Source organism: Limulus polyphemus, unplaced genomic scaffold (assembly GCF_000517525.1).
Source record: "Limulus polyphemus unplaced genomic scaffold, Limulus_polyphemus-2.1.2 Scaffold657, whole genome shotgun sequence".
NCBI lineage: Eukaryota > Metazoa > Arthropoda > Merostomata > Xiphosura > Limulidae > Limulus > Limulus polyphemus.
Genome location: NW_013666267.1, coordinates 196,422 through 217,066, shown reverse-complemented (window position 1 = coordinate 217,066; position 20,645 = coordinate 196,422). Strand labels below are relative to the sequence as shown.

General features: G+C 36.1%; 1 protein-coding gene across 2 annotated transcripts in view; it reads right to left on the bottom strand.

Moving 5' to 3' along the window:
• Nucleotides 1-20,645, bottom strand: part of LOC106459758 (leucine zipper putative tumor suppressor 2 homolog) — a 48,655-nt gene that overhangs the window by 6,991 nt on the left and 21,019 nt on the right. The window contains exons 1-4 of one of the 2 annotated variants that reach the window (XM_022386308.1): nt 12,654-12,664; nt 11,333-11,336; nt 4,293-4,510; nt 490-1,023 (exon numbers count right to left, since the gene is read on the bottom strand). In XM_022386308.1, the coding sequence (XP_022242016.1) occupies nt 490-1,023; nt 4,293-4,502 (744 nt within the window). In that variant the 5' untranslated portion in view covers nt 4,503-4,510; nt 11,333-11,336; nt 12,654-12,664. Of the gene's footprint in view, nt 1-489; nt 1,024-4,292; nt 4,511-11,332; nt 11,337-12,653; nt 12,665-20,645 lie in introns of those variants that run through there. The other variant, XM_022386307.1, reaches the window with a different exon arrangement.

Below are 20,645 nucleotides of genomic sequence, written 5' to 3'. Positions count from 1 at the left end.
CTATTTGCTAAATTTACCGACATAAAATTGAAAAACAGTGTCTAAAACTTTTTTGTTCTGTTACATACTTCGAATGAAGAATGTGTTTTTTGACATGTAAGTAACAAAGCTTGTTCAAAAAATTACCAGAAACTTACATTACAAAACTAAGTACTGTAAAATTATTCATTTTGAAATATTTGATACGTTTGTTTTTTTAAAGTATTATCGTGATAATTTATGTGCAGTAAAGACCTTGGACAAATTAGTGTAAAAGTTTTGTGGTACAACACCGTGAACAAAAAATTCATTTTCATCAGAGTTTAATGTGTTAGAAAAAAGATCCTGTAAAAACAGAAAATCAATAATTTTCTTTTGTCTTATAATCGTAATATACTGTATAAACGAAACACTCGGAACTTTCGATAGGTACAGACCTTGTAAACTGAAAAAAAATGACCAAAACACTTTTTTACAGTGATATATTTGTTCTTGTAATGATATAATTACCTGGAAACTGAGTTGTTCAGCTTTGGCCAGGCGTTGTTGGGTGACTCTCAGTTTCTGGTCAAAGTGTATGCGCAATTTTTTTATTTCTCTCAACCAGTTCTGCTCTTTCTCTTCGTATACTTTAAAGATTACTTGTTCGTTCTGCTCCAACGTTTCACGCAGATAGTTAATTTCAGAGTCTTTGTCACGTAGAATGGCCTCCATTTCTGCCACTCCACTGTCGCTAGGAGACGGTGTGTTGATGAAGTCATCCAGGTTCAGTGTGGAGCCACTTCCTAAGTAAGAGGTTCCATACGAGCACACGTTCTCTGAAGTCTTTATGCAGCTGTCCAGCGAGTAGGTGACTGACCGATGGTCGTCATCTAAAAGATACGAACTTTGCGACAGGTTGTAATAGTTTTTTGAATCAGACTCTGTAGATAGAGGACTGGGAACTGGAAGGGATTTTCGGACTGCTGGGGTCGAAAAGCGGGCAGGAGTGAGGCTGACAGGCATAATGGGCCTGTAGGCAACTGGACGCACTACTGTCTGACACTAAATTCAAAGAAGAAATTTGTGACCATGATGCAACAGTACATTAAGTATAACTACTTATAGTAAATTTTGTTAACTCATAAGGAATGGACTGTAAAATAATCAAGTTATTCTCCTGTACATTTACCCAAAAATTAACAACAACAAAAACTACTTAACCAACGCATTACGCCCCGCGAGAACCAAATGTAACAAGATTTTTCAACATTATTTTTACTGATTCAGTTTGGTGATACAGTTAATCTGTATCCTAGATACCTAGTATACAAATATAAAACAGCCACTGAATATCCTACTATACCCCACAAATCTCGACTAAGAAAGAACTGTTGCAGTTCTGATGTATTCTACGAACAAACACAAGGATAGCACTGAACACGCCATCTACGTGTTGCCTGACAACGTACTAGTATACACTGACACCGTTAGGTGGCGACAATGTATGTTCTCCTCCACTAAGTGGACACACGTGTTTTGTATCATAGCCACCTGGTCAATTTCCTCCACATGAAAGTCTAATCAACACTTGACACATTAAGAAGTTCAACATGCTTTAGGCAAAAGTACAATCAGAATCCCCCCTTGGTCACGCACAGCAAGTTCGGTACTAGTTCGTTTGAAACAGCAACTTTATGATTGTCGAGGAGCTGACCAAAAAATTCCATGAATGAAAAACAGGTTTGAACACGTCCAAACATTCATATTATGTCTTCAGTACAGTCAGTTTTCACTACACGTTTCCCATTCTAGTTCACCCTGTACACTGCACTAACCTGAAAGCACCATTTCCCAAGAGAGTTTATGCAGATATTTTACACAATTAAATGGAATCAAAAAGTCGTAAGATGTTACCGCTTGTCTTAAGGAATCAAATTACTACCTCTTAATGGTTTTACTCAACACCTATCTTTTATCTTAGTGTCCTGGCAGACCTCCCCCAGCGATGGTTTAAGGGGGCAGAACAACTTAAATAAAGTGGTTTAAACTAATTTATTTTTGTTTATCACTAGAAAATAAATATTTTTGTAAACATTGATTTGAATTTTTCTGGGGGCGGGAAGACTCATAGAACCAGCACTGTATTAACTACTTTTTTATTAAAGAAACGAATGATTAGAACATACTTTATGAACCGTTTACAACGACAGGAACGTGGATCTTTAATAAAAAAAAAGGATTAGTATATACCATAAAACAAGTCCTTTTGACTAATAGTATAAATAGTGTTCTTAAACTTGACTTCTGATAAAGTTTTCAAAGTGAATTTACATAATTAACTTCATTTAGAAATTAAATGCAAATTGTAGTGTTTATTAGTGGGAAGTTTGTTTAGTTTATGACTACAGCAAATAATTAAATACAGCGAATATCGGTGACATATTCCTATAGAACATACAACTAATTAACTTCTTAAATAAACCTCACCAGTCTTTTGGGGATGTTGGTTTTTCGAAACTGTCATTTCTGTTTTACAATGTGGTTCACATCTACAACCACACTCGTAACCGGAAGTTAGATGTTAAGTTTTCTCTTTAATATTTACATCTATCCCTGTGAAAGTTTCGTACCGTTTATACTAATACTGGGGTATTCAGGTACGCTTATGTTCGACAGATAAGCCGAAATATCGGCAATAATAACAGCAGCTTCCAGAAATAATACAAGAAACAAATTAAACACAGACAGCAAATGAAAATCGAACAAGTAAATAAATAAATAAAATCTTTCCTTGCAATAATGTCTGAACTGGTAAAAAGACTTTCCAAGCATTTCTGCATACGGCAAGGACAGCAAGAGTAATATTATACTGCAATTCTAAATCAGATAAAGAGGTCCTAGTGTGGTATCTCATAATCCATTAATTACCTACGTCAATGACGACTCCAAATGCCATATTTGAGGGAAAAAATACCAACTCATACCGCACAGTATATACGTCACCATGCCTTACCCTCAGAGAGTGGTTCAATGATTAGTATATATTTACAACTTTTGAACATCCAGTTTATAAGAAAGAAAACTTGTACGGAATTTTAGAAGAATTACCCTAGTATACCTTAATAAAGATATATTCTGAACTGGTTATGAAGAAGTTGAATATGTTGAATTTCGCACAAAACTATTCGAAGGCTGTTTGCGCTAGCCGTCCTTAACTGAGAGATGATAAACTAGAGGGAAGGTAGCTAGTCAACACCATTCACCGCCAACTCTTAGGCTACACTTTTACAACGAAAAGTGAGATTGACTGTCTCATATTATAACGCCCCCACGGCTGAAAGGGGGGGAGCATGTTCGGTGACGGGTCTCAAACCCGCAGATTGCAAGTTGTGTGCCTTAACCACCAGACCATTATGGTAGAGTGGAACAATTAGTTGTTTCAACTGCGACAATAATCAAGCTGTAAAGAAAAGCTGCATGATTCCAAACAAGCACATCAACACGTTTTTAAAACAATGTTAAATTTTCAGCAAAACATACAAAAATAATTAGATGAATCTTCCTTGCATTCCTTTCGAATTAAACTTTTGACAAGAAAAGTGCATGATTTCTGTATTTTCTCTTAACAATCAAATGATAGCGAATATTATATAAATATCGTAATTTTTTCTCAAAAACATGGACCTAATATTTTACTTTTGAAAGTACTCTTAATTGAAGATAATTTTAAATATGAATTTTAACATTCCAAAAAGTGTCATATTATACATCGACCAATAAATATCTAATTACATTGAAATTATGACTGTAAAACACGCATACTAATAACATGTTTATTTTACAGTTATGCATTTTGTATCGGGAAGTACGATTTTGGGGCAATACGAGATTTTAAAAGGGGTACAAAATACTATAAAATAAAAAAATGACCATGATCAACACTATTTACACTTCAAACTATTGTTTTTCTAATCACGTGGCTTAGTGCCGAGAGTCGAGAAGTGTCTTTGTTTCTGACCTCTACATTAATTGTAGTGTTCCTAAAATGTTTGCTGCAAAGTTCTCATCATCATCATCGTATAAGACGCCATTATCATGATAAAAAAAGTCCTATAATTTTATAAACTAATAGTGTAGAAAGAAATTACATTTTTAAAAGGAATTTAAGTACTTTCCAAAATTAGTGAATTAAAACGTAGAAATGTGGCTCGTTTAGCAACAGTTAGGCGAATATTAACGTGGGTGAAGAATTGAAAAATAAAACTGATTCTACCCCAAACTAAAACATCTTACTGTCATCGCTGGTTAAGGGTGAGAACACATGTATTTACCTTGGATTCAAAAACTCCACTGACTGGTGCCAACTTTGGTGGTCCGTGATTCACAGTTTCTTCTCGGGACTGCTGACCACTGTCCATGTAACTAGAGTAATCACGCATGCTTCCAAGACCGCTAGAGGGCGGTGTATAAGTGCACCCACCTGTGCAATCATCGCTCTCAGGCGAATCTGGATTAGACGTGGAGACACCTAATGACGACATCTCTCCAGCTACTCAGGAAGTAAAATATGATAAAAACAGATTAGTTTAAAACGCGTCTTTCAGTACTTCTGCCTTTAATAACTAAAGTTATTTATATTGTACTACATTACTTGTCAAACGCGTAATGAGATATTTATCATGACGTTACATAATTAACCATTAAAAGGTGAAAATATTGTTTGACTGAAACTCTAGATACCACAGCACGATGTTTCACTTTCCGAGTTGAGTGAGACCTAATTACAACTGACTGGAACAAAGGCTGAAAGAGACTGGAAAAAATCCCAGGATTACGGTTAAAAATATTTTTCTAAAAATGGAATAAACATATTATAGCCTTTGTTCCAGTTTACAAGTTTTCTTTTATAAAAATTACAGACTCATAGCTCTACCTGATCTCAGATGTTATCAAAACAACTTTTAAAGAAACATATCCAATAATGACGGAGGTTATGTTTCCACTCTTGTGTGTTTGTCAGCAAGATTTCTCGAAAATGACTGAATGTATTTGGACGAAAGTTGGTATACATTTGGACTATGACCCAACTTAGAAGTGATTAGTTTTTGGAGAGTCAATGTTACAGTAAGGTCACGAAAATTAAAAAAATCCCTGTCTGTTAACATGGGGACCGATTTTTCACACTATTTTTGCTCTATAACTCAGCCACAAATTATCGGATTTTGATGTAACGTGGTAGACATACGTAGAATATTATTCCTCATTATCCTGTCAAAAATGGTCCGTGATGGACACATTTTCGTACTTTTTGAGTGCCTAATATGATCAATGCAGCGTGGCTGTGGTATACACTCTAGTGAGTGTCCCTCAAGTTGTTTGCTTAACGTCTTACTAAATTATTCTTGGAGATGCTTCTTTGTCGTCTTACTAAATTATTCTTAGAGATGCTTCTTTGTCGTCTTACTAAATTATTCTTAGAGATGCTTCTTTGTCGTCTTACTAAATTATTCTTGGAGCTGCTTCTTTGTCGTCTTACTAAATTATTCTTAGAGATGCTTCTTTGTCGTCTTACTAAATTACCTTCGGTGGCGGAGGTAATAATAGTTTAGCAAGACGCTAAAGAAACATATTCAATACTAATTTAGTAAGACGCCACTTAAGATAAGTGTATTTATCACTAGCGAGAGTATTTGCGTTTATTCATAACGACAGTATATTCGAAGAGAGCTTGTCAAGAAGAACCACGTGGTTTAGTTCTTTCTACATCCTTTAAGAGATTTTAAACTAAAATGTGAACATTATAATAAGTTGAACTACAAACCAACATAAGTCTGATTGAAGTACCAAGCTTGCCAAATTTACTACTTTATAAGCATCTTTAATTTAGGTGTAGCAATGTTTAGTTTTGATCATTTTCGAAACAAATGTAGCTGACACATGTTTTAGGACCAACTACCATAGCTTTAAATTACAGAATTCAATCTATTAATTCCCCGATTATCTGCTTCTAAGATATTACAAATGCATTTGTTTGAAAACTGTATAAGTAAAATAAAGTATGTGGTCCTCGTCACATTTCAAGAAAGAATAACGTATTGAGTTTGTTGGCTCTTAGCCATTATGTATTTAGCGTGAAAATAAACAGTCGTGTCAAGAAACATTACGTAACTCCGTGGTGATGTTTGTGAGCGGGTTAAAGAAATTTATTTTTAAAAAACAAGTCTCTTAAAATATGCCAATTAAAACTGTGCCAGTCCTTACCTACAGTCCTAAGTTACAAATATAAAATTAAGAAATATTGTTTAGAAGCCAGATTTATTTTTATTTTTGTTGTTGTTTAATTCTGTATACTAACAGTGCTCACTAGAAGCTTTCTAATCATCATCACTGGGCAATATTCTTTGTCGGTTTATTCATCGACCGTGAAAATAACAATACGGCTCACTGGATGTACATCTAGTTTATTTGGTGGAAATCGCTCATCACACAGTTTGATTACAACTGGCACGTTCTCGATTGAAAATCACCAAGAAAAAGCCAACTAGAACCTTATCAAAAAGAAAGACAAAGTACATTTTTCTCGTGGCAGCTAGCTAGTAGCTTTTGGTGAACCAAAACATTAAAGTGTGTTGAAATTGTTATATTCTGTATCAAGTCTACTAATAGCATTAGGTAAACCAGCACATTCTGGTACGGTGTTTTGGAAGAGTGGTGTTAATTCCGTGGTATCAAGAATGTGGACACCTTATTCAACACGTGGACTTAAAAGACTACGTAAGAGTCCTATCTAAAATGGATGGCATAGCTGACCAGAGGAAGGGAGAGTCAATCGATAGCACTCACCTACATGACTACTCTTAACCTAATAACGCTCCCACAGCTGAAAGTACGGAACGTGTTCAGTGGCATATCATGGGCTCAAACCTTGGACCTTTCGATACGAGGCCCGACTTGCTAACTCGATAGTCCGCGCCCGTCATGTTACTATAAACTTTTCATTCTTTCCTTTATAAAAACAATCAAATATTAACAATTACTAATTAACTTATTTATCATTTCTATACTGAACTGCTATAACATGACCTGAGTTGCGTGTTGTTTTTTTAATTTACCAACAGTATCTCAAATTGGCACGTAAGCCTACTATAACACACACAAAAATTCGGTTTTGTCGGATAATACTGTGGCTGAATAAGTTAAAAATTACTGTTCCAGAGAATTAACAAAGTTATCAAGATAAATGAGGCAATTAATTACCTGTTATCATACATTCTTTGTCTTATTCTTTCTTTTAAAGTTGCTTGCAAACACCACGCTTTTATGTTTCACCCAACCTTTTATTTTGTTTAAAATAGAAATATTTGTACAATAACATCTCTGCCAAAACCAGAGGACCAGGAAGAAACAAGGGAATGGAAGTAGGCCACTTTGAGAAAGACAAACAGTCAATCCAAACATAAACATATGTTTCAACGCTAAACTTTTCATTCCAGTAAACCTTCACCTCCTCTCACGATCAAACAACCCCCGCCTCCCACTGTCACATATATGCGTAGGTGTTGAGTCGCGAGTATCAGAAGGCTTGGAGTTAGTTTCAGCTGTGTTGTCCATCTTTTGCTGTGCACATAACTTGTTCTCAACTAACATTAAGTCAAACTCATTCCACAATTTATTGCCTGCGATGGTTTTATTGTCTTGAATTTTTTACATGTTTTATAGTAATTCCTGTACGCTGAATCCATTTTTCTCCAGCACGTACAGATTTTTAACAAAACGTCATAACGCGGTAAATAAAAGAAAGACCACAACACGTAGTTTTGAGACTAAAAGACGTAGATTTCACATAAAAAATCAGGATGAATGAGGATGCATGTTCATTTGACATCAATGTTCTTCCATTTTCTTCAGTTTGTTTGTCTTTTTTGTTAACAAACATAATAATAAAAAATGTTCGTTGTGGTAAACGAAATAATAATTGAATCTAAGTAAGAGTTTTTTTCTTCCCGATTTGTAAAAACCTTACGTGATAGAAAAAAAAATGGAAAATCCGTTATTAAAACCAAAACAACTTTTATGAAGTTTAAATTCGCGGGCCTGTAGGTATTCATCTTTGGCATAAACTATGTAGATAATTTGTTTATTATTTTGTTTGACTGATTTCGTACAAAATTACACGAAGGCTATCTGCGCTTGCTGTTTTTAATTTTGAAGTGACAGACTAGAGGGAAGGCAGCCAGTCAACAACACCACCGTCACATCGTGGGCTAGTCTAATCAAATAGTGGGATTTGATTATCTATCGCTATTATAACGAACCCAAAGTGAGGATTTTTGTAGTAATAGGGTGTGAAACCTCAGATCCCCAGGCCGACACGCTAACCACTGGACAACGCTCAGCCCTACACTGAAGACCGATAATATTAACATAAGCTAAACTGGTAGTATTATTAATTCGTTCGTATTATATTAGTATATTCTGGCTTTTTGAATTGTATTTAAATCCATGGCAAAACTATTAAGGACATATATCTACCGACGAGTCCCTAATTTTGAATTACTGATCAGAGTGAAGGCAGCACCCAGTAAACACGCTAAGGGATTGGCTGTCACTCTTACAATGCATTCACAGCTTAAAGTTCGGGGGATATTTTGTGGTATCGCACGGATTCGAATCCGTTTTACCAGTTCCAAAGTCCATAGTTTTAACATATGGCCAACGAGCGCTATTCGCCATTTTCCTTTCAGTGAAGGCCCGGCATGGCCAGGTGGTTAGGGCGCTCGACTCGCAATCTAAGGGTGGCGAGTTCGAATCCCCGTCCCACCAAACATGTTCGCCCTTCCAGCCGTGGAGGCGTTATAATGTTACGGTCAATCCCACTATCCGTTGGTAAAAGTGTAGCCCACGAGTTGGCGGTGGGTGGGGATGACTAGCTGCTTTCCCTCTAGTCTTACACTGCTAAATTAGGGACGGCTAGCGCAGATAACCCTCGTGTAGGTTTACGCGAAATCCATAACAAATAAACAATGGTTAGAACCAGAAATTTGGTGAAGAAGTTGTTTTTTAAAGGTCATGTCAAAACTTTAGAACATGACGACTGCGACTCCACCAACAAACTTGAAATCAGTTTCACAACACATTAAAGTCTAACTTCATTTGTTAAATTTCACAATTTCGTATAAAGATAGGAAATTCTTTGTTTGTACATGTTAGAAAACATAATTTGTAACGAGCAAAATTTAAATGTGCTGTAAAATCTCCGTAAATGTGCTGCTTGGCATAAGGCTGTTCTTTGGGATTTTCAGTGATACAGGAGCAGTGAAAACGTATTACTTAAGGATAAACATTTAAAAAGCAAGTGAAAAAAAATCTTAATCGGTTCAATTTTAATAGGTTTTGCATACGCTTTTATGAATTCATGTTTTAACTATTTCTCTTCGTAAACAGCTTGTTTGTTTGTAGTTAAGCACTAAACTACGCAATGGGTTACATGTGCTCTGCCCACCACGGGTATCGAAAACCGGGTTCTTGCGTTATAAGTCCGCAGATATACCGCTGTGCCACTGGAGGTCTTCTTCGTAAACAGAATTCTTCAGTAGAACAATGTCAATGACCCTTCTTTATGCAGGTCACAACTTATTGCCAAGTTGAATCGTGTGGCCAAGTCATCACGATTTTCACGAACAACCGACCCTGAACACCCACACGAATACTAAGCTCACGGACACAAATCAGTACGAGTTTTCTACGATATAAACGTTAGAACGATGATGTTTTCTTTTACATCTAGCTTGGGAAGATTCGATAGTTGTTTATTTTCCCAATCAGTTATTTAATCTGTCGGTTTTATTATGTATTCAATTTTTTTGTTCATCCTTTTCTTTCAAAATATTTGACATAACGCACGCCTGGCTCTTGATATAGTCATCATTTGTCTATATACACTTCGTCCAGTCTCACGCGATCGACAATGGGTTTGTTTGTTTGTAATTAAGCACAAAGCTACACAATGGGCTATCTGTACTCTGCCCACCAGTCCGCAGACACACCGCTGTGCCACTGGAGGGCGCGACAATGGGAAGTCCATGCACTTATGCGATTGTAATAATTTTATCTCTGGGCCAATTCTCTGGACATTAATTACCATTTTCTCTAAAAATGATAAGTACTGCAATTAAGTAGACATGCAATATGACTAATTTTTTTGACTGGCAAATTGCATACCCAGATCTGCCCTTGGTGAAAGCCTGACAGATCCGGTGAAAGTCTACAAGTAAAAGTAAACTCTCAGTCCATAATGGACTTTCTTTTTGAAACCCTTATAATGTACTTTAAAAGTCTTGAAAGTTATTTTAAGGAGACTGCACTCCTCCGGCTTTTCCCCTTTTGAAAACACGGGAAAAGTTGCACAAAATGGGCAAAATCTCTTCGAGAAATTCCAGTAGAGTTCACTCTCCAAGAAAAATGGTTGGAAGACAAGGGGAAGTGAATCAAAAGTGAGGAGGTGAAGCAGTCGAGTCGAGAAACTTGGCAGAAATGGAAAGGCAGTTGCGTTACTTCTTGTTCAAAGCAGCCCATTTCAAAGTAGAGATGTGGTTAAGATTTCTACTGTCTGAATCTGGTACATTTAATGCATTAAATTTAATAATCTTGAATTTTCATTCTATGTAAAACTACATCAAGAAGTAAGAAAGACCCTAAAAATATTTTAATTATAAAAATACTTCTTTAATTCAGGCTTAAGCGCTTATTCTAATCCTAGTACAAACCGGAAGTTAAATGGTGTGAATGAGAAAAGAGCGGGAAACTTAAACAGCAGCAATGTGTTTATTCTCAGCATCGTAGCTGGATATTTTATTACTGTATATTTTGGTTATTATGGGAAACAAGTCAAATACAGAAAATGTTACTTACAATATTTTACTTGTAGAATGTTGTTGTGGTGCAAGTTTTTTAAACTCAACTATTTACAATAGCTGCTGTAGTAATTATATACGAGTTACTCTATAAAATATTTACATTTTTTCAATATACATGGGCAAGTTTAATATGTAGTTGGTTTGCATTTACACTACTACGTTAGCATATCAAGTTTGGTCTGGATTGATCAACTCGTTTAGGAGGAGATGTGTCCATAGACAGATAGAAAGTTTTCCTTAATATTGGATACTTACCGCACCGCTATGGCTTAAATAACTGTTAAAGTTTACATTCATCAGGATGTTTTACCAAAACTATTTTACTTGCAGTGATGAAAGTTTAACTCATCAGATGATATTAGGAATTAAAACTCCTTTTCTCTTTGCAGTAATAATTACTCTTGAATAATTAAAATATACTAACGTTAAGCCCAGGTTAGTGGCAGGTTCTACGCTATTCTGTCTTTGTGTGTGTGTGTGTGGAATTGTCAGTTGTGTCTTACAGTATCTGAATCGACAAACATGCCAGAAAAACTTGCCACTTTATTTAGTAGTGTCTACATATTTATCAGCTGGCTTTAAAACAAAAACACGTTGGACATACGATATAAAAATTACGCTAATATATCCGTTGAGCTTTCTGTGCTGCGGAAAAATGTAATAAGAACATAAACTGGCAATGCTAACATAGAAGTTACTAAACATAAACTGGCAATGCTAACATAGAAGTTACTAAACATAAACTGGCAATGCTAACATAGAAGTTACTAAACATAAACTGGTAATGCTAACATAGAAGTTACTAAACATAAACTGGCAATGCTAACATAGAAGTTACTAAGTCCAACATACCTTACGCGACTCTTTTTGTTACTAACTTGAAACGTTGGATGAGCATTAATTAATATCGAAACAAAGAAATAATCAATGTGACTCTTTACAAAGTATTATAGTTACAACTTGCTGGCTCTAGCGAGTTATTTTTGTACAGGTTAATGCTTGCTGCCTTGACTTGCTAAGCTTTTTAAATAGAGAGAGAACATTTCCAGGCTATGTCAAACCCATTCTATTCCCTTTCTCTCTCTCTCTCTCTCTACCCTCATCTGTTCTTCATTTAATGCGGTCTCACGAACAGCCAAACAAACCTATGACCAATTAAAAAGAGCACTTGTTTCCGCCCTATTGCTCGCATAACAACAACACGTCTTTACGGTCTCTCCCGAACAACAATAAAATGTTAAAGCATTTTTAGAAACTCTTCCGAGTTAAAAAAAGAAACGTAGCGCCTAGTATGAATAAACACCGATTATATTCAAGAATAAAAACGACTGCACGATTATCATGAAGAGCAACACAATACTTTAAGAAGTTTTCCTATAGATATAAAAAAAAGGGTCTATGGGATCTCTATTAGCCATTAACAAATCACCTCGGACTCTCCCAGATTATAAAGTGTGTCTGCGTCCTCTACAGAAAAACAGACCTTTAAAAACTTTCCTCAATATCTATAGACTATTGCTGAGTAATCACAAAACGTCTCTAAGAATGTTCCTAAACATTCTACCATATCTCGCGACTCTTCTAGCAAAACCAAACAAACGTCTCCAGCGCACGCACGTCCCAAACTGCAACAAAATATTTCTATAGCGATTATCCTCGATAAAATATCAGTGAGCTCTCCTGAACAGGAACAAACAGCTTTTAGCACATTTTCTGCAGAAGAAAAAAAAAATATTGTTGTAGAAGTGGCGGGAAAAATGAAGATCTACCTCAGACAGCTTACTTCACAAAAAACAAAGTCGTTTGAAATAAAAACGTAAATATTATAGTCACAACACTGCAAAGAGAATAAATTAACAGCGGGGTTTTTTTAAAGATAGTGTTCTAAGCTATTTAGCCACTAAATTGCTTATGGATCCATGAGTTCGTTGGTTACAGAGTCCTCAATATCATAGAAGTCACACACGAAAGTAAAATGTAAACAAAATTTCCATAAATATTCCAATTAATACCATTAATTATTGCTGAGGTCCTCTATGTAGTATACACAGAAAATGAATAATTTCACTCCGAGCTTAGTAGTAGGTAAAATAAGAATGTGATGCAATATGCGGACCCCACCGATAGTGAATGGGTATAAAAAGAAGTTAATAATTTGAAGGTTAGTTTTCTTTCGTCAAACAACTTCATATTAACTTTGCGTGAAGTTCAACAAGAACATCACCCAAGTTAACATGCTGCTGGTTCCCAGGGGCTAGCCGTCTCGAGAGATTGCAGCTCTTCATACAACCAGCAGCATGTTAACTTGGGTGATGTTCTTGTTGAACTTCACGCAAAGTTACTCAAGGGCTAGCCGTCTCGAGAGAATGCAGCTACACAACAACTCCGACCGTCACATCGTGGACTACTCTGATCCCATAGTGAGATTTGACCATCAATTTTATAACGCACTCAGGGCTCAAAGGTTGTAACGGGACGCTAACACGAAATTTCGATCCACAGTTTGGCACGCTCGACCCTAACTTTGGAGTCAATACCTTTATCACTTCTTAAACAATAAGAATTGTTTGTTTTGAATTTCGCGCGAAGCTACACGAGGGCTATCTGCGCTAGCTGACCCTAATTTAGCAGTGTAAGACTAGAGGGAAGGCAGCTAGTCATCACCACCCACCGCCAACTCTTGGGCTACTCTTTTGACCAACGAATAGTGGGATTGGCCGTCACATTATAACGCCTCCACGGCTGAAAGGGCGAGCATGTTTGGTGTGACGGGGATTCGAACTCGCGACCCGCAGACTGCGAGTCGAGCGCCCTAGCCACCTGGCCATGCCGGGCCCAACGATAATTAAAAGTTATGTTCTTAAACAAATTCCACTTGCCTACTCCACATAATATAACTTATCAGTTTATTAAGACCTTCACATGTTTCGGCAATAAATGAGAATACTTACATGCTGCAGCAAATAATTAATTATATTTCGCTGAAAACATTTTTGAAAAATGTTCAAACGCATTGTTTACGAAATGCTGTAAACAAGAACCGCGTGAACATGGAATACGAAATTCTCTGCGGTGCTAACCCCCCCCCCCCCTCCTAATCTATGGAAGTTAATCCCAATAATGCCAACACCTTTTGTAAAACCTCCAGCGGCAGATTGAAAAAACTAATCTCACCGGAAATTGGTTGAAATTCCTCCAGATGCTGTCTGGGTGATTTCTGCGATGTTATCGTGCTTGTTAAGTAGAGCAGAGGCTTTGTTTAGCGATGTTATTCTCAGCTGGAGACGGGGTAACTTATAATACCAGTTGTGAATGCCTTACTTCTGGGCTAATTCTATTCGCTCCGATAAACACTTGTCATAAGTTATTGCATTGCGAGCAAAGGCAGTACAGTACACGTGTGGAACGAATTTGACCAGCAAATCTGCATGCTTGGCAAGTTTAACAGAAATTCAATACGATCGACAGAAGTAGCCGTTTTGATTAATATCAAACGGTTGTAGAATTCAAATGTTTAATTTTGTATCTTTTACTAATTAAATATATATATATAGAAGAAATCAATTATAATTATGTCTTATTTTTGTTCTAAAAGTAAGTCCAAATAGCTAAAATTAAACTTTCTTCGTGTGAAATACAGTCACGCAACCGTCATGATATTTATTTCCAAGACCCGCCCTTGTAACGATTTTTCTAATTCAGGTTTGTACTTTCACCAAGTTTATTTATTTTGTTATAATAATTAAGTTGAATGTCATTGATTGCAAGGATGTGTAGAAACGAGATGCAACCACAGTAAATGAGTGATGCCGTAACGTGATGACAACAAAGGTTGACATTTCGAACTGCTATAAGGACAGGACCACTTACTAAACTTAATATAACCTCTCACCAATTTATGTATGTAGACAGCTTCAGATCACATGACGATTGAAATGAGGAAATTCACCTGGTACTCGATGTAAACTGATGTCTCTTCAATTGTTTTCGATATAAAACAGTAATTAAAAACCAAATGCTTGACACAATTCTGACAAACAGTCTTAAAATAATATATCTATAAGAAAGATGTTATTGGTGGAGGCTTAAATAAATTTGTTTGTTTGTTTGTAGTTATGCACAAAGCTACATTATAGGCTATCTGTGCTCTGCCCACCACGGGTATCTAAACCCGGTTTCTAGCGTTGTAAGTCCGCAGACATACCGCTGTGCCACTGGGGGGCGCTTAAAGAAATAAATACTAAAAAATGACTTCCCTGTGTTCTACCGTGCAAAATGGTTTAAGCTAAAATGGTTTGTGTCACCCAGTTAAATTACACTTCGTTTTAAATTATTGTAACTTAAGATATACAAAGTAAGAAATTAAAAAGCTACGCGATGTCACGAGTACATCCCAATATACATTCAGAGTTAAAATGCCAGAAATTAAACAACCAAGTTCTCAACCTCAAACTGTACTTACGCAAGAACAGTTTTGTTTTTGTTATCATCAAGTTTTATATGATGCTAGCTTTTGTTTTCTAATTATCGAAAACACGAACTTCAAACCAACTTCTCTTGGACCTTCTATACTTATAATTAAGCAGAGGTAGATGGCATGAACGAAAAAGTATGATTTTAAATTAGATCTTGAAACAACTTTATACAAACTAAAGATATAAAACGACCTTGTAGCAAGCCGCCTCCAGACAACAAATCCAGAGTCGTTACGCCCCCCCCCCCCTCGTCTTTTGAAAATACCCTGGGGCATGTTCATAAACTTGTTCTTACCAACCCATTCTAACTCTGGGCTAACTAGGCTACTCAGATGCAAGGATTCGTGCCGAGTGTTTATATCTTCATGTTTCAATGAGCAAAAAATAAATTGAACAAGATCAGATATTTATAAGAATAGCATTTCTTATTGTTGCTGACAAGAAAATCTAAAATAAAAAAGAAACAACAAAACTGACAACTTGCAAAACTACATTATGTGGAAAGGAAGACCGACGTTGTGTTGCCACCTTTAAACGAGTCTCCTAATCTGACCAAATCTTTTCCTCAAAAAGAACGAGAAAAGCTACAGTTTCAAAGCTTTATAAAAATACAAGAAATATAGACAGAAGGAAACTAAAATGCAAACGGTTTTATTTGAAAGCCACAGCTTCCATTAATGCCCACAATATGTTTCACTGTGTATTCTACCAAATTCGTTATTCTTTTTTGTAAGAGCCAAATTACGCGATAGTACTACACTACCTTATAATGTTACTTCTTTTTTTTACACCACAACTCCTTAAGTAACTTAATTGATAGTAAGGTACTTAACTCTCCGACTCTTTTACTCTTAAAAAAGGTGATTCTTTGAATATCGTGGCGCTACCTATTGTTATAGAAATAAACTTTTATCACTAATTAAATAACACCACTACTACAGAGTTAAAGAGTCATTAAGCTGAATAGTGATTAGAATGTAAAATTTCATTCACATGCTTCCCCAGTTTCTTCATTTTCAAGTTATAATCAGTTACTTAATCAACTATGCGTTAAAAGGGTTACACAACTCAATTGAGAGCCCTGACTTCATACAATATGATAGAATATTTCTGAAGATGAATAGGGTCAGATCTATTTCCCAATTTTGGTTATTTTAACCTTGTACGCTTACGTGATGCTTTTGTCAATAAAAGCAGATTTTTTTTTATTGTTTTCGTTGTTCTGCATATTCTACATTATGTATCGGTTCCAACACTCCTGTGATAATATTTTGAAACTGGTTCATCACTTCTTGCACCTCGAGAGAAGAATTTGACATTGTTACAAAACTGTCTGTCGTAAAATTTAACCAAATAAAACAAGATTACGACTTTATCTAGTCTATCAGTCAATTAGTTATTTCTGTAAATAAACAAGAACTAAACTAAACACTAATTAATTCGAAACTTGGAACAACCTATAGGTTATTAAGCCTGACAATACCTTGAATGTTGACAGACCACACGCTATCCTGGCTGTTACTATCATCACTTTGCTCAGCTAACGCGGCTCTGTTTGTTGTCAGTTCTCAATGTTAGCGAATGTTAATGAGTAACAACCCTTGATGGGACTATTTTTTGTGCCCCCCTTTCCTTTTCTGAATTATTCAATAGTCTGCTCCACCTTTCGGAGAAACTTCGTGTAGGTAGAAATACATAACGTCATCTTTGACTTCTGATGCATCGCTTTTTAATAGTTTGGAACAACCAAACTGGGCACCTTAAAATATTTACATTTTTTCCATAATTACATATTTCGAGGACTACTCTAGTTGCATGAATAAGGGATGAAAAAAGTCTACAGTGTAATCAACTGACATTAATTGCATTACATCATTATTCTTGATGTATTAAACACGGTATTTGAAATATATATATATATATATATATATGTGTGTGTGTATAGTTAGTTAGTTACTTAAGAGGGAACACAGCTTCTCCACTGATTTTGGTTCTTGGTCGTTGTGACTCGTTTCTAGATGGTTTCCCTCTCTTTCTTATATTATTAAAAGTTGCTGAGTTAGCACACTTCAAGAAGGTGTTTTTTTAGCTACTTAAACTCCACAGCAATTCACTGAGTTTGAAGTTAGGTGTCAAGGCTGATCCCAATCGTCTGCTTTTCTAACTACCACCAGGGGACCAAATCCAAATTAGGTAAAATATGACCACTTCATAATATTACTCCACCACTTTTTACAGTTAGGACGTAGTCGTGTCTAAAACGTTCTCCGAATTGCAGCCCAATCCTGCACTGGAAGCAACCAATGGATAGCTGGATTTACCGTAAAAGAAAGCATTTTTTTCATTGTTTTTCACAAGTCACGTTTAATGCAGAAAATCATATGACAACCGATATCTTGCATTCACAGTTCTAATGACTGGCTTATGGTCTGCAGCCTGTCCATAAAATCCAGTAACATAATTATTTTGTGCACATTGGATGTGCTAGCCTGTTTAATTAGTCACTGGCAATGGATTTGATGCCAAATGTGCAATATCGTTTCATAATACATTTCAAAATTTGTATGGACCGAAAATTACTTTTGAGTGACTAGACTGAGGAGTGTTTCACTTTGAGCAGTCAGTTCGACAGTCCACATTAATACGTCCAGAGGTCTTGAACTTCTCCTTCATAACAGCTTTAAATAGTCTACTTGAGTACCAGTATACGGACCAAAGTAACACATTCTTAATACTGCATACGACTAACCATTCCTCTTTGGTTCAAAATCCTGTCCCCGGGGCATCTTTCTCCAACTGGCTGGTTGTCGCAGCTGCTGACGTTTATTAACCCTACGCAACAGTGCACCAAGAGATTCATATGCAAATGAAGAGGGAATGGGCCCAAAGATGTAGGTGTGCTGTCCCTATAATTTTGGTAATATAGTGTACACACAACACCATTATGTTACAAGGTCCTTCCGATCAAGTCTGCTTGGGTTACAAGAAAACTGTTGGCTTAGATTTCAGAGAATGGGCCCAAAGATGTAGGTGTGCTGTCCCTATAATTTTGGTAATATAGTGTACACACAACACCATTATGCTATAAGGTCCTTCCGATCAAGTCTGCTTGGGTTACAAGAAAACTGTTGGCTTAGATTTCAGTGCCATGTTGTTATAGGAAAGGCGGTGGGACCATTTTCTAAGTTTTAAATTCTAATTTAATCACTGAACTAATTAATTATAGAAATTGAGTCTACGGTATTATTATAACAGATATGGTGTAACGCGAAATTGTTAGATACGCAACGTGGAGGACCACGTAAAAGGACTGTGGGAGTACTGTGTCGAAGAGAAAGCCCCGTGAAAGAACTGTGGGAGTACTATGTCGTAGAGAAGGCCATGTGAAAGAACTGTGGGAGTACTGTGTCGTAGAGAAAGCCACGTAAAAGAACTGTGGGAGTACTGTGTCGTAGAGAAGGCCAAATTTCCACAGTTCTTTCACTTGGCTTTCTCTACGACACAGTACTCCCACATTTCTTTCACTTGGTCTTCTCTACGACACAGTACTCCCACAGTTCTTTCACATGGCCTTCTCTACGACACAGTGTTTCCACAGTTCTTTCATTTGGCCTTCTCTACGACACAGTGTTTCCACAGTTCTTTCACATGGCCTTCTCTACGACACAGTACTCCCACAGTTCTTTCACATGGCCTTCTCTACGACACAGTACTCCCACAGTTCTTTCACACTGTGTCGTAGAGAATGCCCCGTGAAAGAACTATGTCGTAGAGAAGGCCCCGCGAAAGAACTGTGGAAGTAACGTGCAAGAAAAGCCCGTGACAAAATTCTCGAAGTGTTGTAACTCGGAGAACACTTCTGAAAGAGCTGTCAAATTATATAAATGTAAAGAAAACCGAGTATGACTACTAGCAAGTAACAATGTCCGGTCAATAAGATTGATGATAACGAAGACCCGCTAGTAGTATTGATTGACGTAAAGATAGTAGCAAAAAACGGGTAACTGTTTAAGAAAAACAAAGGAATGCTAAATACTGGTAGTATATCACGTGACATAAGACTAACCTTTAATTAGATTACTTTTCTGCATGATAAAACGTCGTATTTTAAAAAAACTAAATCCTAGTTGGAACTCTATTTCAATGCAGAATAAAAATGAGAATGTACCGTTAGTAAACTGTTCCACAATCAGTAAAACGGGGTACCTATATAGAGTTATAGCTGACACCATGGGTTCGAGACTACAGCATTATACGTTGTTATTTTCTAATAAGTCTCTTCTGTTAAAACATATCACGTGGATTAACTGTCATTATATAATTGAAAACTCGTAACAAGATTTTAACACGTAGATTTGCACTTTAGGAAACACATCTTTTTAAGTTTACGCGAAACAGTTTTATATTTGAGATCTGTTTAATGTTACATTAAGTTTTTATCACGAGGAACTTTATATATATTTGTATATTGTAAAAGCTCTGTGTACTTTATACGACGCGGGGTTTATACATTGTGGTTTCACTTTAAAACGCTCTCCCCTTCTGGACTTCGATCCCAAAATTAGTCTGCATAGTAACAAAAAACAAACTAAAAGTTTATCTCATTACATAATTCTCATGAGGCTCTTTTATTTAACTAATCAAATTATCCAGTTATCGCAATCCTCCAAACCAACAAAAAAAAAATAAAAATTCAAGCTTAACAGAATCCGTGTTTTTGTTAACTTCACATCATGGTTCATGCAGTGTTCATTTCTTCCAGTATTCGATAAAAAGGTGATAAAAAAACAACCGCTTTTAACAACTGAAGTGAAGGGTTAAAACACTGGATAGTGTTATCAAGGCACTATTTGAACTAGTCAATCTCGAAGTTTTACACACTTTCACGCATTCTCTAGAAAAGTTGAGCAGAGCTGATAATCTTTGTAAAGTTTTATAAATCGTAAAATAATGAAACTCTCCAATGGATTTGAGTATCTATTATACTTTTGTGAATTATTTGTTGTTGCAGAATTAAACCATGTGAACAAGAACACATTTCATACGTTCGACTTCTGAAAACATGAAATTAGTGTTAAGTGAAATACCAGAACAATTTTGATTCTTCATATATGGTTATTCAACAGGTTATGATGACAATTTCTTAACATAATCTTCCTTATTAATTAAATGGGAATGGGGGAAAAAATACGTTGACAATGAGCTTCGTGCGAGTTTGAGTATACCACAAACTGACTGTTTATTGTTTCATTACTAATTACTTGTTTTAGCTTTCGCTGCACGTTTTATTGCT